The following is a 12,911-nucleotide window of genomic DNA, read 5'->3' as shown; positions in this document are numbered from 1 at the left end:
TGGATTGTTATGAGAAACTTGAAGAACAAATGCTCATTTCTGAAAAGAAAGATGTTCAAAAGAAAGACCAACCATCTGGTCAACCTCCTAAAGATGAGTTTTTCTTATACAAAGAGGTTGAGGTTGGATCTGAAGAGAGCTTAAAAATGAATGACAAGAATTTTCCACCATTGTTCACCAAAAGAACTATTCTTAATTTCCAGCTACCTGAGTCAAAAGAGGCTTGGGTGGGATCAAAATCTAACTAAGCATTTGTGACTTGTGCAGGAGCTTCCAAGATCCGTTTCACGTTGGATTATGGATACTGGAGCTTCTCGGCACATGACGGGGAAGAAGACTCTGTTGTACGATGTTAGAGGGTTTAATGGAGGATATGTGGGTTTTGCAGGAAATCAAGGAGGTCGAATAGTTGGTGAAGGAACTCTATCTAATGGTATTGTCACATTTGAAAGAGTGAATTACATTGCCGAGCTGGAGAACAATTTGCTGAGTATTTCTCAAATCTGTGATAGAAAGTATACAACGCACTTCACAGACAAAGAATGTTTGATCTTGAAACCAGGATTTGTTGTTCCCGAAGAATGGATTATCATGAGAGCAACAAGAGTCAATGATCTGTACGTAATGGACATGAGCGTAGCAACTACAACCACGGGTCAGGCTCATTGTTTTATGTCTAAAGCAACAGAGAAAGAATCGCAACTGTGGCACCGAAAGATGGGTCATATACATTTGTGAAAAATGAATCACCTGGTGCACAATGATTTGGTTACTGGTGTTCATGTGAAAGGTTTTCATCTTGAGGGGGAGTGCATTAGCTGCATCAAAGGAAAGCAGAAGAAGAAATCTCACCTCGGGAAGAAAGAAAACTCATTCTTAAGACCTTTAGAGAGACTACATATGGATTTGTTTGGTCCAGTGAACGTCAAAAGCATTACTGGGGATCTCTATTGTCTTGTAGTCACAGGCGATTATTCAAGATTTTCTTGGGTATTATTTCGGAAGTCAAAAGATGAGGCGTTTGATCGTTTGATGACGCTTTTCAAGAAGATGGAAAACTTGTACCAAACACGCATTAGAAGGTTACGTAGTGACAATGGTACTGAGTTCAAGAATATCAAGATGGAAGAATATTGCGATGAAAGAGGTATATTGAATGAATTTAGTGCTCCTTACACTCCACAACAGAATGAAGTAGCTGAAAGAAAGAACAGGACGCTAATTGAAACGGCAGGACGATGCTTGCTGATTCCAAGCTACCTGTTAACTTTTGGGCAGAAGCAGTATCAGCCGCATGCTATACGCTCAACCGGGTTCTTACTGTCAAGAAATTCAACAAAACGTGTTTAGAACTGATCAACAACCGCAAGCCAAACCTGAAGTATTTAGAACCATTTGGGTAAATTTGGTCCAAGGAGCATCGAAGGAATATTTGTGGGTTACTCAAGTCCACTAAGACGAGTCTTTGGTCCAAGCTTAAAGCGGATCATCGAAGCATCGAATGTTGAGTGTCAAGGTTACACAATGCCACCATAGAATCCAGAAGATTCATGGCGTTTTCATTATGACACTTTGTGGAATTCTTTTGACATGGAAGAAGAAGAAGAAAAAGAAGAAGAATGTGACAACTCGAATTTCCAAGATTCCTAATTCGCATTTATTGCACGTTCATTTATTGTTTAGTTGTTTATCTGCACAATTGATTGCCATGGAATTGCATACGTTTTAATACAATGAAGTGTATTGTGTGATTGTGCATGGTTGTTTGTTAATTGTGAAAGACTTGTCAAATGCATAAACTTGGTGGTGAAACTGTGAAATTGTTTGAGATGGTGCACTATTGTAAAATATAATAATAAAGGGTGTAAAGAGTTATTAGTGAAACCTAAATTATACTTAACCCTAATCCCTTGTTCACTAATCATTTTTTCACAAAAATCCAAGCACGTACATTCACTTTCTCTGGCAATCATCATCACCACCATCATCACCAAGATATTCATCACTCTTGATTCCTCTCCTTCTCTAAAATCATTCAAGGTAATTTTTTATTGATTATTGTAATACTTTTAAACCCTAATTGATTGCTTGATCAATATCAATTCTTGATTATGTGTTCATGAAAACCCTAGCTCTCATATGATACTCTTGTGGTTTTGATTGAGTTCTGTTGATTTAGAAATGATTTAGGTTAGTGTGTAACCAATTGCCTGATGATAAGATACAAGTCAGGATAGCATGATTGGATTGATAATTGATTTGCTGCTAGACAGAATGCGATGTAACTAGGGTTTCTTAGTCGTGATGATATGAAAACGTAACTGTTTCGATGCAAAGAACGTATGACCTTTTTGTTAGTCAGAGTTTTAATGAATGTGTTTTGTCTGAGTTTTGTAATTGTTGTTGTCCGAATTTTTAAGAACACAGTCTGAGTTTTATAAAGAAACACATGATGTCCGAGTTTGTTAAAGAGTTTGATGTCCGATGATTGTTATAAGGACTCAAGGTCCGAGTTTTATATGGGTTAAGGATCCGAGTTTTTTTTTTTTGCTTGTTAACACTGTCCGAGTTTCCTGACATTTATGCATGGTCCGAGTTTCCTTGGTGGGTGCCTTGTCCGACTTTTAAACTAGTGAAAGGATCCGGGTTTTAGGGGGAGCCATCTAGTCCGACTTTTATAGCATTAAAGGGGTCCGACCTTGTTATGAGATGAGGGGATCCGACTTTTAAATGCTAGGTGCCATGTCCGAATTTCTTTTATATATATAGGAGTCCGAGTTCTTTTTATGGTTTGACATTAATGTATGGAACCGTGAAACAGTAAACATTTTCATTTACCAAGCTAGCAAGAAGCCACCACAATTGATAACCTAGCTAGCTCACACCTCAATTCTCTTTCCTTGCTAATATTCGAGCTTTAGAAAACCAAGCAAGCTAGCACCTCATTTAATTTAGCTAGCTAGCACACACCTCTTTTATCTCTCCTTGATTATCATAGTTTTTGTATGAATATTGAGGTTTTTATGGGGATTTAGAATGGTGTGTAGCATGTGACTGGGTAATATGTGAATTAATCGTACGCGTGTTACGTAGGAGGTATGCACATGAAACTGATTGTTATATGTACTCATGTTAGGGCGCGCTTAATCACTGTTAAATCAAGTAGCTAATCTTACCGAGCAAACCAAGGTGAGTTCACACAGCCAAGGCATGGGGTTCCCAGGGTGGGAATGGGATTGATTTATTCATTTGTACTTCTCTAGATATTGGAACGTAATGATATGATCCTCGGGTGAGGAAGGTGATTGGTTAAGATACTGCTAGACTAGTGATGCTTATAGAACTGATCTTCGCACACACGCCGGGGTTGGTTGCGATAATATGACTGATCTTCGCACACATGCCAGGGTTGGCTGTGATAATATGACTAATCTTCGCACACATGCCTAGGAAGGCTGCGAACTATACACTAAAACTTCGCACAGGTGCCGGGTGGCCGCGATACAAACATACCTAGTCTAGAATACTTGAGAACTTTCTCTAATCTTCGCGTACATGCCTAGAGGGCCGCGATACGAACTAATACTATACATAACTTAAGGAACAAATACAAGGCTTACTATACTATTACAATTACTGAACTATAAACTGTGAACTCGCTCAACTAGTTGTTGATCCTCTGTTACATGCCTTGCAGGTCGTTAGATACATGGAGCTTGCACAAGGAGGAGCAGGTCGTTATGGAGCATGGATCATGAATGCTTAATTAAACACTTATGACTTTTCATACATTATTGTTTATGTTGGGTTTACTTACATGCTTCCGCTACTTAAACAATGTTTGGTTTTGAACATCGATCATGTCGTGATGAATTACATTATCTACTTTTATTATTAAATGCTGTGTTCGACATGATTGGTGGCTTGATCCTGGTCAGTCACGCTCCCAGCGGTGATACTCCGCAGGTGGATTTTGGGGGTGTGACAAAGAAGATTTCTTTGACGAGTTGGATATTCTGAGAGAGTATGAGTCATCGCAGGAATGGTTCCCAGCTGAGTCTTCAAGGCGTCAAAGGCATACTTCAAATGACGATGAAGCAAGTCGAAGCAATGCTGGAGAACATGATGACATTCAACAAAATGAAGTTGCTCATGATAATCAGACGGCAGAGAATGATAATCAAGAATCTGAGAACAGTCCAGTATTTGATCGTGGTGATTCAGATTCTGAGGGGGAGCAAATTCAGATTTCAAGTCAAAATATTCCAGTCAGTGAACAAGGTGCAGATCAAAATATCACAAATCTGGAGGGAGAGGTAGATGTTCCAGGGGAGGTGATGCCAAGAACACTTTCATACCATCCAGAGGAGCTAATTATTGGAGAATTACAATCAGGCGTCCGCATTAGACGACAAATTGATCAAGGGCTTACTTGTTTTTATTCTACAGTTGCTCCATTACAAACTGAGTTTTCACTTAGTTGTTTTTATCTCGCAGATTGAACTGACGACTTATAAGGAGGCGCTTACTGAAGATTCTTGGGTCAATGCGATGCAAGAGGAACTAAGCCAGTTCGAGAAGTTAGGAGTTTGGAATTAGTAGATTTTCCTGATGGTCACAGGAAGATTAACACAAAATGGGTGTTTAAATGCAAGAGAGATGATTGAGGGGTTATTATTCGAAACAAAGCTTGACTCGTAGTCCAGGGTTTTAGTCAACAGGAGGGTATAGATTTCACCGAAGTATATGCTCCCGTGGCTCGACTAGAAGCAATTAGGATCTTTTGGCATTTGCATCGTGGAAGGGATTTAAAGTTTTTCAGTTAGATGTGAAATCGGTGTTTCTCTACGGGAAGGTAAAAGAGGAGGTATATGTCGGACATCCACCGGGCTTCACCGACCAAATCCACAAAGACAAGGTCTACTTACTGGATAAGGCACTGTATGGTTTACACCAGGCCCCGAGAGCTTGGAACGAGACATTGTCTCAACACCTACTTGCCAACCTCTTCATCCGTGGAAAAGTGGATGCCACTCTCTTCACCAAAGAGGTCGACGGACATCTTCTGATAGTTCAGATATACGTGGACGACATCATATTTGGGTCAACGAATGAAAGTTTGTGCAAAGACTTTGAAAAAGTTATGAAGCAAAAGTTTGAAATGTCATCGATGGGGGAGATGAAATTTTTCTTGGGACTTCAAGTTGATCAACTACCTGAGGGAATTTTCACACACCAGACGAAGTATGTTCATGATATCTTAGAGAAATTTGGGATGTCAGGATCTACTCCAGCTTCAACCCCTTTAGCAACGAATCATGGGATAAACCCAGATCTCACCGGAGACAGGGTAGATGAAACAATGCATCGTTCCATGATCGGATCGCTGATGTATTTGACTGCTTCAAGACCCGATATCATGTATCCGACCTGCCTTGCAGCACGGTTTCAGTCAAGCCCCAGAGCTTCGCACATGGTGATTGTGAAACGGATATTACGCTACCTAAAAGGAACTCCATCATTGGGGTTGTGGTATCCAAAACAGGCGATTTCATGCTTGAAGGGTATTCTGACTCCGACTTCGGAAGCTGCAAAGTTAACGCAAAATCAACAACAGCGGGTTGTCAGTTTTTCGGACCACGATTGGTCACCTGGCAATGTAAGAAGCAGACCTCTGTAGCTTTGTCCACATGTGAAGCTGAGTATGTATCTGCTAGCAGCTATTGCTCTCAGATTTTGTGGATCCAGCAACAGATGCGCGACTACGGTTTGCAATTTCTTAACACCCCTATCTTTGTTGATAATGAGGCAGTGATAAATATCACGAAAAATCCTGTTTATCACGCTAAAACGAAACACATAGAAATTCGTCATCACTTCATTCGTGATTGTTTCGAGAAGAAGTTGATACGAATTGAGAAAATCCACACTGACAATCAAAAAGCTGATTTACATACCAAAGCATTTGATAAAACTCGTTTTAAATACTTGTTAAAATTGAACGGTATGACGCTTTTATCGGTGTTGGAGGAAATTCTTGGCGTTGATGAAGATACCGCTGTAGATGATGATGAGAAGCAATCTGCAATGGTTTGTCGATTTTCTACTTGTTTTCGTATTTAGGGGGAGTATAGGGTTAGGTTATATTTTAGAAAATACAAAAACAGTAAAAAATTCAAAAATACAAAAACATGAGAAATTTCAAAATCCAAAAACAATAGAAAATTGGAAAAGAGCATGTGTAAAAAGGGAAAGTGATAGTACATCGGCTTGACAGTTACGGTACGCTAAAGATTTGTAAAGTTTTAAAGCTTTAAACAGTCTCGCTGATGATGTGTCGATAGGTTTTTATACATTCAGTAAATCTTGTTTGGGATATAAACCTAAAATTCAAACTTTCTTATTTTGTGGGGAACAAATCTTGGATATATAGGTAACCCCTGAAATCTTGTTTGAAGGGTCCCTCTTTCTGAGATACTAGGTCTTTATACTCAGTGATATCTGGGGTATTATGCCGAGACTTTTGATTTTGCGGAAGCAATGGCCTAGTCCCTGTATAATACTTTACGCTTGCTTGAAATAAAACTCTCCCTTAGCATAAAAAATGATGAAACATTGCAAAATGTTAATCATGTGCTGTTGAAGAAAAGATTCTCTAAAGGGAACACACCTAAAGTCGAACCGTCATCTCTCTGCTGAACGGAAGTTCTGACCTGAGCTCTCACGGTTTTGCATTTAACCCTTTACAAATATCATCTAAGTATACTCACCTGTAAGACTGAATATTGGGATCTGGATACGGGAGTATATTCAAGAGGTGAGACACACATATAAGTTTAAGTCATTAATTCACCTAAATCGTATCCTGAACAGATTGAAGTTTGTATGAAAATTTAAGAGGATCAGCATATCGACAATCTAAGTGAATTGTTTAAGACTTAGTATGTTATGAAGCTTAACGGTGCTAGTAACTTGTCGTCAGCTGATATGATTCCCTAACACGCTCACCAAAAATATGTTTGTAAATAGTTTACTTTTATTGCATTTTTATTTCTATATTTCATTTTCTAGTTTAGAAATTTTATTAAAAAATTCAAAAAGATTTTTCATTTCTGCTTTATTTTCCGACAAACCAAAGTGGGGAGTTGATCTTCAGATTCAGAAGGCTGGAGCAGATGTAGAAAGATTCTAAGCTTGATGATGAGTTGGGAGCTTAATATGTTATTTGAGAAAAAGCAAAGTCAAAACAAGTTCATTAACTTGAAACTTGTAAATTTTCAGAAAATATTTGAAAATGTTGAACAAAAATCAGTTTTGTTTCTGTCTTGTATCAACCAAGGTCATTAAGTTGGACTTGGTAGATAAATTGATTAATCAGGGTCATTAACTTGGACCTGAATACTTAAGTGGATTTCTAAAACTGATGATCAATTAATACAAGTTTAAGATTGAATAGATTATAATGTTATATGTTTGAGAAACAGGAAACAGGAGTCAAGATCCCCATGGTAAAGAAAATGTCAAAGTTTGAACCAGAATTCGAGTTCCAGCATATCGAGAGGGGAGTTTACATTCTGGATCAACATTTAAAGGGGAGATTGAAAGTTAAAGTTTGAAGGATGCTTTACAATGTCAAGACAATTTAGGGCAGAGAACGATAGATCAAGACTAAAGACTGAAGACTGGATGCTAAAGACTTCGTCAACATCCAAGGGGGAGTCTGTTGGTGCACTGATGTCTATTAACTTCGTCTTTATCGAGTCTTGTATTGTATTAGATAGATCAGGGCACGAAAATCGAGAAAACAGTATTGAAGGGTAATTTCGCTTGAAATGGTCTTAATGTCATTTCAAACGAAATTAAAGGTTTCATGCGAAATAACTAATTCCGCACGGAATTAGGTAATTCTGTATGAAAGATAATTTCGTTTGTAGTTGTTTCAAGCGGAATTACTTTGCCTATAAATACTGAAGTGCCTGTGTCATTTGAAACGGAATTAGAAAGTTGTTTTCAGAGCCGAGGTGCTGCCGGTTTGTTATTTGAATTGTAAAAGCTCTGGAAATCAATAAGAGAAGATAATTAGAAAGTATCAAGCTGTGTTTTACATCGATATCACTGATTCCGCCTTTGACATTGATTCTGAACTCTTCAGATTGACTCGTTAGGGTCACGCAACGATCCAACAGATCGCCAACTTCGAACTCAAGGGGCTTGCGGCGTTTATCGGCGTAACTCTTTTGACGAATCTGCGCTTTCAAGAGATTGTCTCGTATCTGGAGGATCTTGTCAGTCGTTTCTTGTAATAACTCATGATCGGTAATTTGCGCATCTCCGATCTCGTGCCATACAATCGGCGATCGACATTTTCTTCCATATAGTGCCTCAAATGGTGCCATTTGATTGCTAGAGTGATAACTGTTGTTGTACGAGAATTCGACTAAAGGTAAATGCGAAACCCAATTACCACCAAAATCTATAACACACGAACGAAGCATGTCTTCAAGGGTGTGAATCGTGCGTTTAGTCTGACTGTCGGTCTGGGGATGGAAAGCAGTACTAATTTTAAGGGTAGTAACGAGAGCAGACTGAAAAGTTTCCCAAAGGCGCAAGGTAAATCGACCATCGCGGTCAGAGATGATATCACGAGGTGTCCCATGTCGACAAATGACTTCATCGTTATAGATTCGTGCTAATCGTTCAACCTTATAGTCTCTCGTATCGGTAGAAAGTGGGCGGATTTCGTAAGACGATCGACAATAACCCAAATGCTATCGTGACCTGATGGTGTGCGCGGAAGTTTCGTAATGAAGTCCATAGTTATACTATCCCATTTCCACAACGGGATCTCGGGTTATACGAGTAAGCCAGAGGGTTGTTGATGTTTAGCCTTGACTTTTGAAAAGGTCAGGCATTTCTAAACGTAGAGAGCGATATCCTTCTTCATTCCAGGCCACCAATACCTGGCATGTAGGTCCTGGTACATCTTGTCGGCACCGGGATGAATGGAATATCGAGATTTGTGGGCTTCAGTCAGCAATATGTCTCGAAGGTTATTGCGAATGGGGATCCAAATGCGATCGAGATAGTAATAGATACCATTCGATTTGGTGACAAGTTGAGTTTCAGCACCGCACTTCATTTCCTCTTTCAAGGTATTCTCAATGAAGCATGCGTGCTGCGAGTCACGAATGAGGGCCTCGAGGTCGTGTTGGGCTTGGACATTACAAACACTATGCAAATAGCATCGTCGGCTAAGAGCGTCGGCAACAACATTTGCTTTGCCTGGATGGCAGCGTATCTCATAGTCGTAGTCGTTGAGAAGTTTAACCCATCTGCGTTGGCGCATATTCAGCTCTTTCTGGTTCAAGATGTGTTGGAGGCTCTTATGGTCAGTGAAGACCGTACACTTAGTACCATAAAGGTAGTGTCGCCAAATCTTTAACGCAAAAACAACTGCACCGAGTTCGAGATCGTAGGTTGTATAGTTCTTCTCATGAACCTTGAGCTGTCGAGAGGCGTACGCGATAACCTTGTCCCGTTGCATAAGAACACAACCAAGGCCCAGGTTAAAGGCATTGCAATAGACTACAAGGTCATCATTTCCATCGGGTAGCGCGAGTACGGGAGCGTCGCAAAGCATACGCTTGAGATTTTGAGAGGTGAGAGGGACGGCGATTTTAGAGAAATCAGCGATAAATCAACGGTAATACCCTGCCAATCTGAGAAAAGAACGAACTTCGGACGGAGTTTTCGATGTAATCCAACTCTTAACTGCTTCAATCTTCGCGGGGTCGACGTGAATTCCTTGACTGTTGACAATGTGACTGAGGAATTGAACCTCCTCAAGCCAAAATTCACACTTGGAGAATTTGGTGTAGAGGCGATTCCCTTGGAGAAGCTCGAGTACCAAACGAAGATGTTGCGCATGTTCGGCTTTCGACTTCGAATAGATAAGGATATCATCAATAAACATGATGACGAAGCGATCGAGAAAGGGTTTACACACACGATTCATCAAATCCATAAAAACCGCGAGTGCGTCAGTAAGACCAAAGGGCATAATGACGAATTCATAATGGCCGTAACGAGTTCGAAAAGCGGTTTTAGGGATATCTTCCTCCTGAATTTGTAACTGATTATAACCAGAGCGTACATCTATCTTGGAAAAACACGTAGCGCCTTGAAATTGATCAAAAGAAATCATCTATTCGGGGTAAGGGATAGCGATTCTTGATAGTAAGCTTATTGAGTTCCCTATAATCGATGCACGAAAAGGACAGGTGCGCCCCATGGAGATGTGCTAGGGCGTATGAAGCCTTTATCAAGTAATTCTTGGAGTTGACTCGAGAGTTCACGCATTTCAGACGGAGCGAGACGGTAAGGGGCTTTAGCTACAGGGTTAGCTCCAGGGATGAGGTCGATACGAAAATCAATATCATGAGACGGCTGTAGACCAGGTAAATCGTCAGGAAAGACATTAGGAAAATCACGAACCACAAGTACCTTTTCCATTGATTTCTTCTCCTTTTCCTTTCCTCCACTACTACGATGTGTGCCAAGAAAGCCTTGTATTCCTTTGATGACAATTCGCCATAAACACAGAGTTGGTCGCCATTTGCAAGAGAGAAACAAATCATCTTATCGAAACAAACGACTTCAGCATGATTTTCACCAAGAAAATCCATGCCTACTATGATATCGAAACTACCAAGTTGCATCGGGATAAGATCGACCGGGAAAACGTGATTGTTGCGTTCGAGAGTACAATCATGGAGAATTGAACTAACAGTGACGGTTCTTCCGGTGGCAATTTCTACGTCGAACGTCGTTGGGAGGTTAGCGTGTTTACGGTTTAGGAGCTTTTCGAATTCAAACGACACAAAACAGCTATCGGCTCCAGTATCAAATAAACACGAAGCATAAATACCGTTAACAAGAAACATACCATTGACGATGTTGTTGTCAGTTTGAGCCTCGCGGACATTGATGTTGAATGCTCTTCCGCGGGCTGCTTGTTGCTGTGGCTGCAGCTGCTGGTGCTACTACTATTGATGTTGTCGCTGTGGTGGTTGCTGCGGCTCTTTTTTCACAACTCGATTCGGGCAGACATTAGCGAAGTGGTTAGGGTCACCACATGCGAAGCAGGCTCGTGCATGAGCAGCGGGAGCAGGAGCTACTTGGTTTCCCTGAGGAGTGGGGAGAGGAGCTGGCAGTGCAGGAGGAGCTTGAGCTTGAGCTTGCTGACGAGGACCAGTGCGACAGTTCGCTGTAAATTGTCCATAGAGGTTGCAGTGGACACAAAAACGGCAAGCTATCCCAGCTGGGTGATGTTAAGTACAAGTAGGGCACAAGGGATGAGGACTAGTGTACGCACGCTTAGAAGGCGGTGCGTTGGTTACAGGTGCGGCTACTTGTTGGTTCTGGTTCTGGTTGGGTTGGGCGGGAACAACGTTGAGAGGAGCGGCAGTGACAGAACAGTTCTTGTTGTTGTTACCCTTGCGCTTGCAATTCTGGCGTGAAGACTTCGAGACTTGAGGTGCTGCGGTTTCAGGAGCGGGAGTAGCGGTGACCTGGTGGAGATTCTTGCTTGAGGACTTGAAATACCCATCCAAAACTCGCTTATCATTGATCTCAGCGGCGAGTTGGTAAGTCTCCTCAATGGTGGTGGGTTTAGCTGCTTGAACAAAATCGGCAACACAATCGGGTAAAGCTCGAATGTACTTCTTGATTGTGATGTCCGGAGTTGACACTTGACCGGGACAGATAATACTGAGCTGCTTAAAGCGGGCGGTAAGACCGGCATTATCACCTCCTTCTTGGTTGATACCCCAAAACTCATTTTCCAGCTTCTGGAGTTCATGTGGGGGACAGAATTCTTTCATCATGACTTCCTTCAGTTCCTCCCAAGAGAGTCCATAGGATGCATCGTTACCACGCCTGTTTTGCTCCGCAGTCCACCAGTCCAGAGCCCTCGACTGAAAAATTCCAGTTATGTTAACAGTGCGGAGGTTGTTTAGGCATCCGCTTTAACCGAGAGTGACTTCAATCGAGTCAAACCACTGAAACATGGCGTTGGGCCCGTCTTCACCAGTGAGATCTTTGGGGCCACAGGCCTTGAATTGCTTAAAGCTGAATGACGATTTAGGCGTGTCGCTCTTAGATTCAACAGAGGATGCGATGCGATGCGTTTGTCAGCATGGTTGCGGCGAGTAGCGCGGGTGGTGTGAGATCCAAATGATGACATTGTCTGCAACAGACATCGTCATAGGATTCACACGAGATTTGAGTATATCGGGTTTCAAAAAGTTTAGCGTTTAACCACCATTCTTATTAATATTAGATAAAGCACAGGAACACGTCTAACACATAGGCACATAGGCACGTAGGCACATAATCCACATAAGCACGTAAGCACATAAGCACGTAAGCACATAAGCACGTAGTCCACGTAAGCACATATTTTGCACATATTTAACTATATTTTGCACGTATTCACCTACATATTTTGCACGTATCCACCTATCTTTCAAGTTTCGCGAAGTGCGTTCGAGAATTGCGAGTGCGAGTAGCGATAGCGAGTAACATAGCGAGTAGTGTAGCGTAGCGAGAATGCTTAGTTTACGGCGATTTGTTAGCGTTTTGAGCTGAGTGTGCAGTGCGGGTCGTGTGCGTTTAGTAAAGCGATGAGTGGAAAAGCATATAAGTCTCCAAAATCGAAACACATAAATATAAAACACATAAAATCACATAAAAGCGATAAAGCATAAAATCAGTGATTGCGAGTTTAGAATCGAAATAGATTGCCTTGGGCGTGAGACATTGACTGCCCAAAGCGATTCGACTATTCACAACGACTTCGAGTACACGCTTTGGCCTAATAGACTGTACTCTCTCACCGACATACGGTGAAC

General features: G+C 41.2%; 1 protein-coding gene across 1 annotated transcript; it reads right to left on the bottom strand.

Annotated features, from left to right (window-relative positions):
• Window positions 1–11,045: 11,045 nt before the first annotated feature.
• On the bottom strand, window positions 11,046–12,244 carry LOC110870488. Its single transcript, XM_022119665.1, has 4 exons — window positions 12,089–12,244; window positions 11,771–11,975; window positions 11,375–11,674; window positions 11,046–11,266 (listed from the first exon to the last, which is right to left on the bottom strand). Exons 1-4 carry the CDS (start codon window positions 12,242–12,244, stop codon window positions 11,046–11,048), a joined length of 882 nt encoding a protein of 293 aa, XP_021975357.1.
• Window positions 12,245–12,911: the final 667 nt, after the last annotated feature.

The sequence above is a fragment of the Helianthus annuus genome, chromosome 8 (genome assembly GCF_002127325.2).
Source record: "Helianthus annuus cultivar XRQ/B chromosome 8, HanXRQr2.0-SUNRISE, whole genome shotgun sequence".
NCBI lineage: Eukaryota > Viridiplantae > Streptophyta > Magnoliopsida > Asterales > Asteraceae > Helianthus > Helianthus annuus.
The sequence above is the reverse complement of the archived record's forward strand: the minus strand, read 5'-3'. Positions and strand labels throughout refer to the sequence as shown.

Coding starts and splice junctions, on each gene's coding strand:
- LOC110870488 (XM_022119665.1), bottom strand. CDS start 12,244: ATGTCATCATTTGGATCTCACACCACCCGCGCTACTCGCCGCAACCAT. Junction 11,675..11,770: donor CGCCCGCTTTAAGCAGCTCA/GTATTATCTGTC, acceptor TTGTTCAAGCAG/CTAAACCCACCACCATTGAG. Junction 11,267..11,374: donor CAACGCACCGCCTTCTAAGC/GTGCGTACACTA, acceptor GACAATTTACAG/CGAACTGTCGCACTGGTCCT.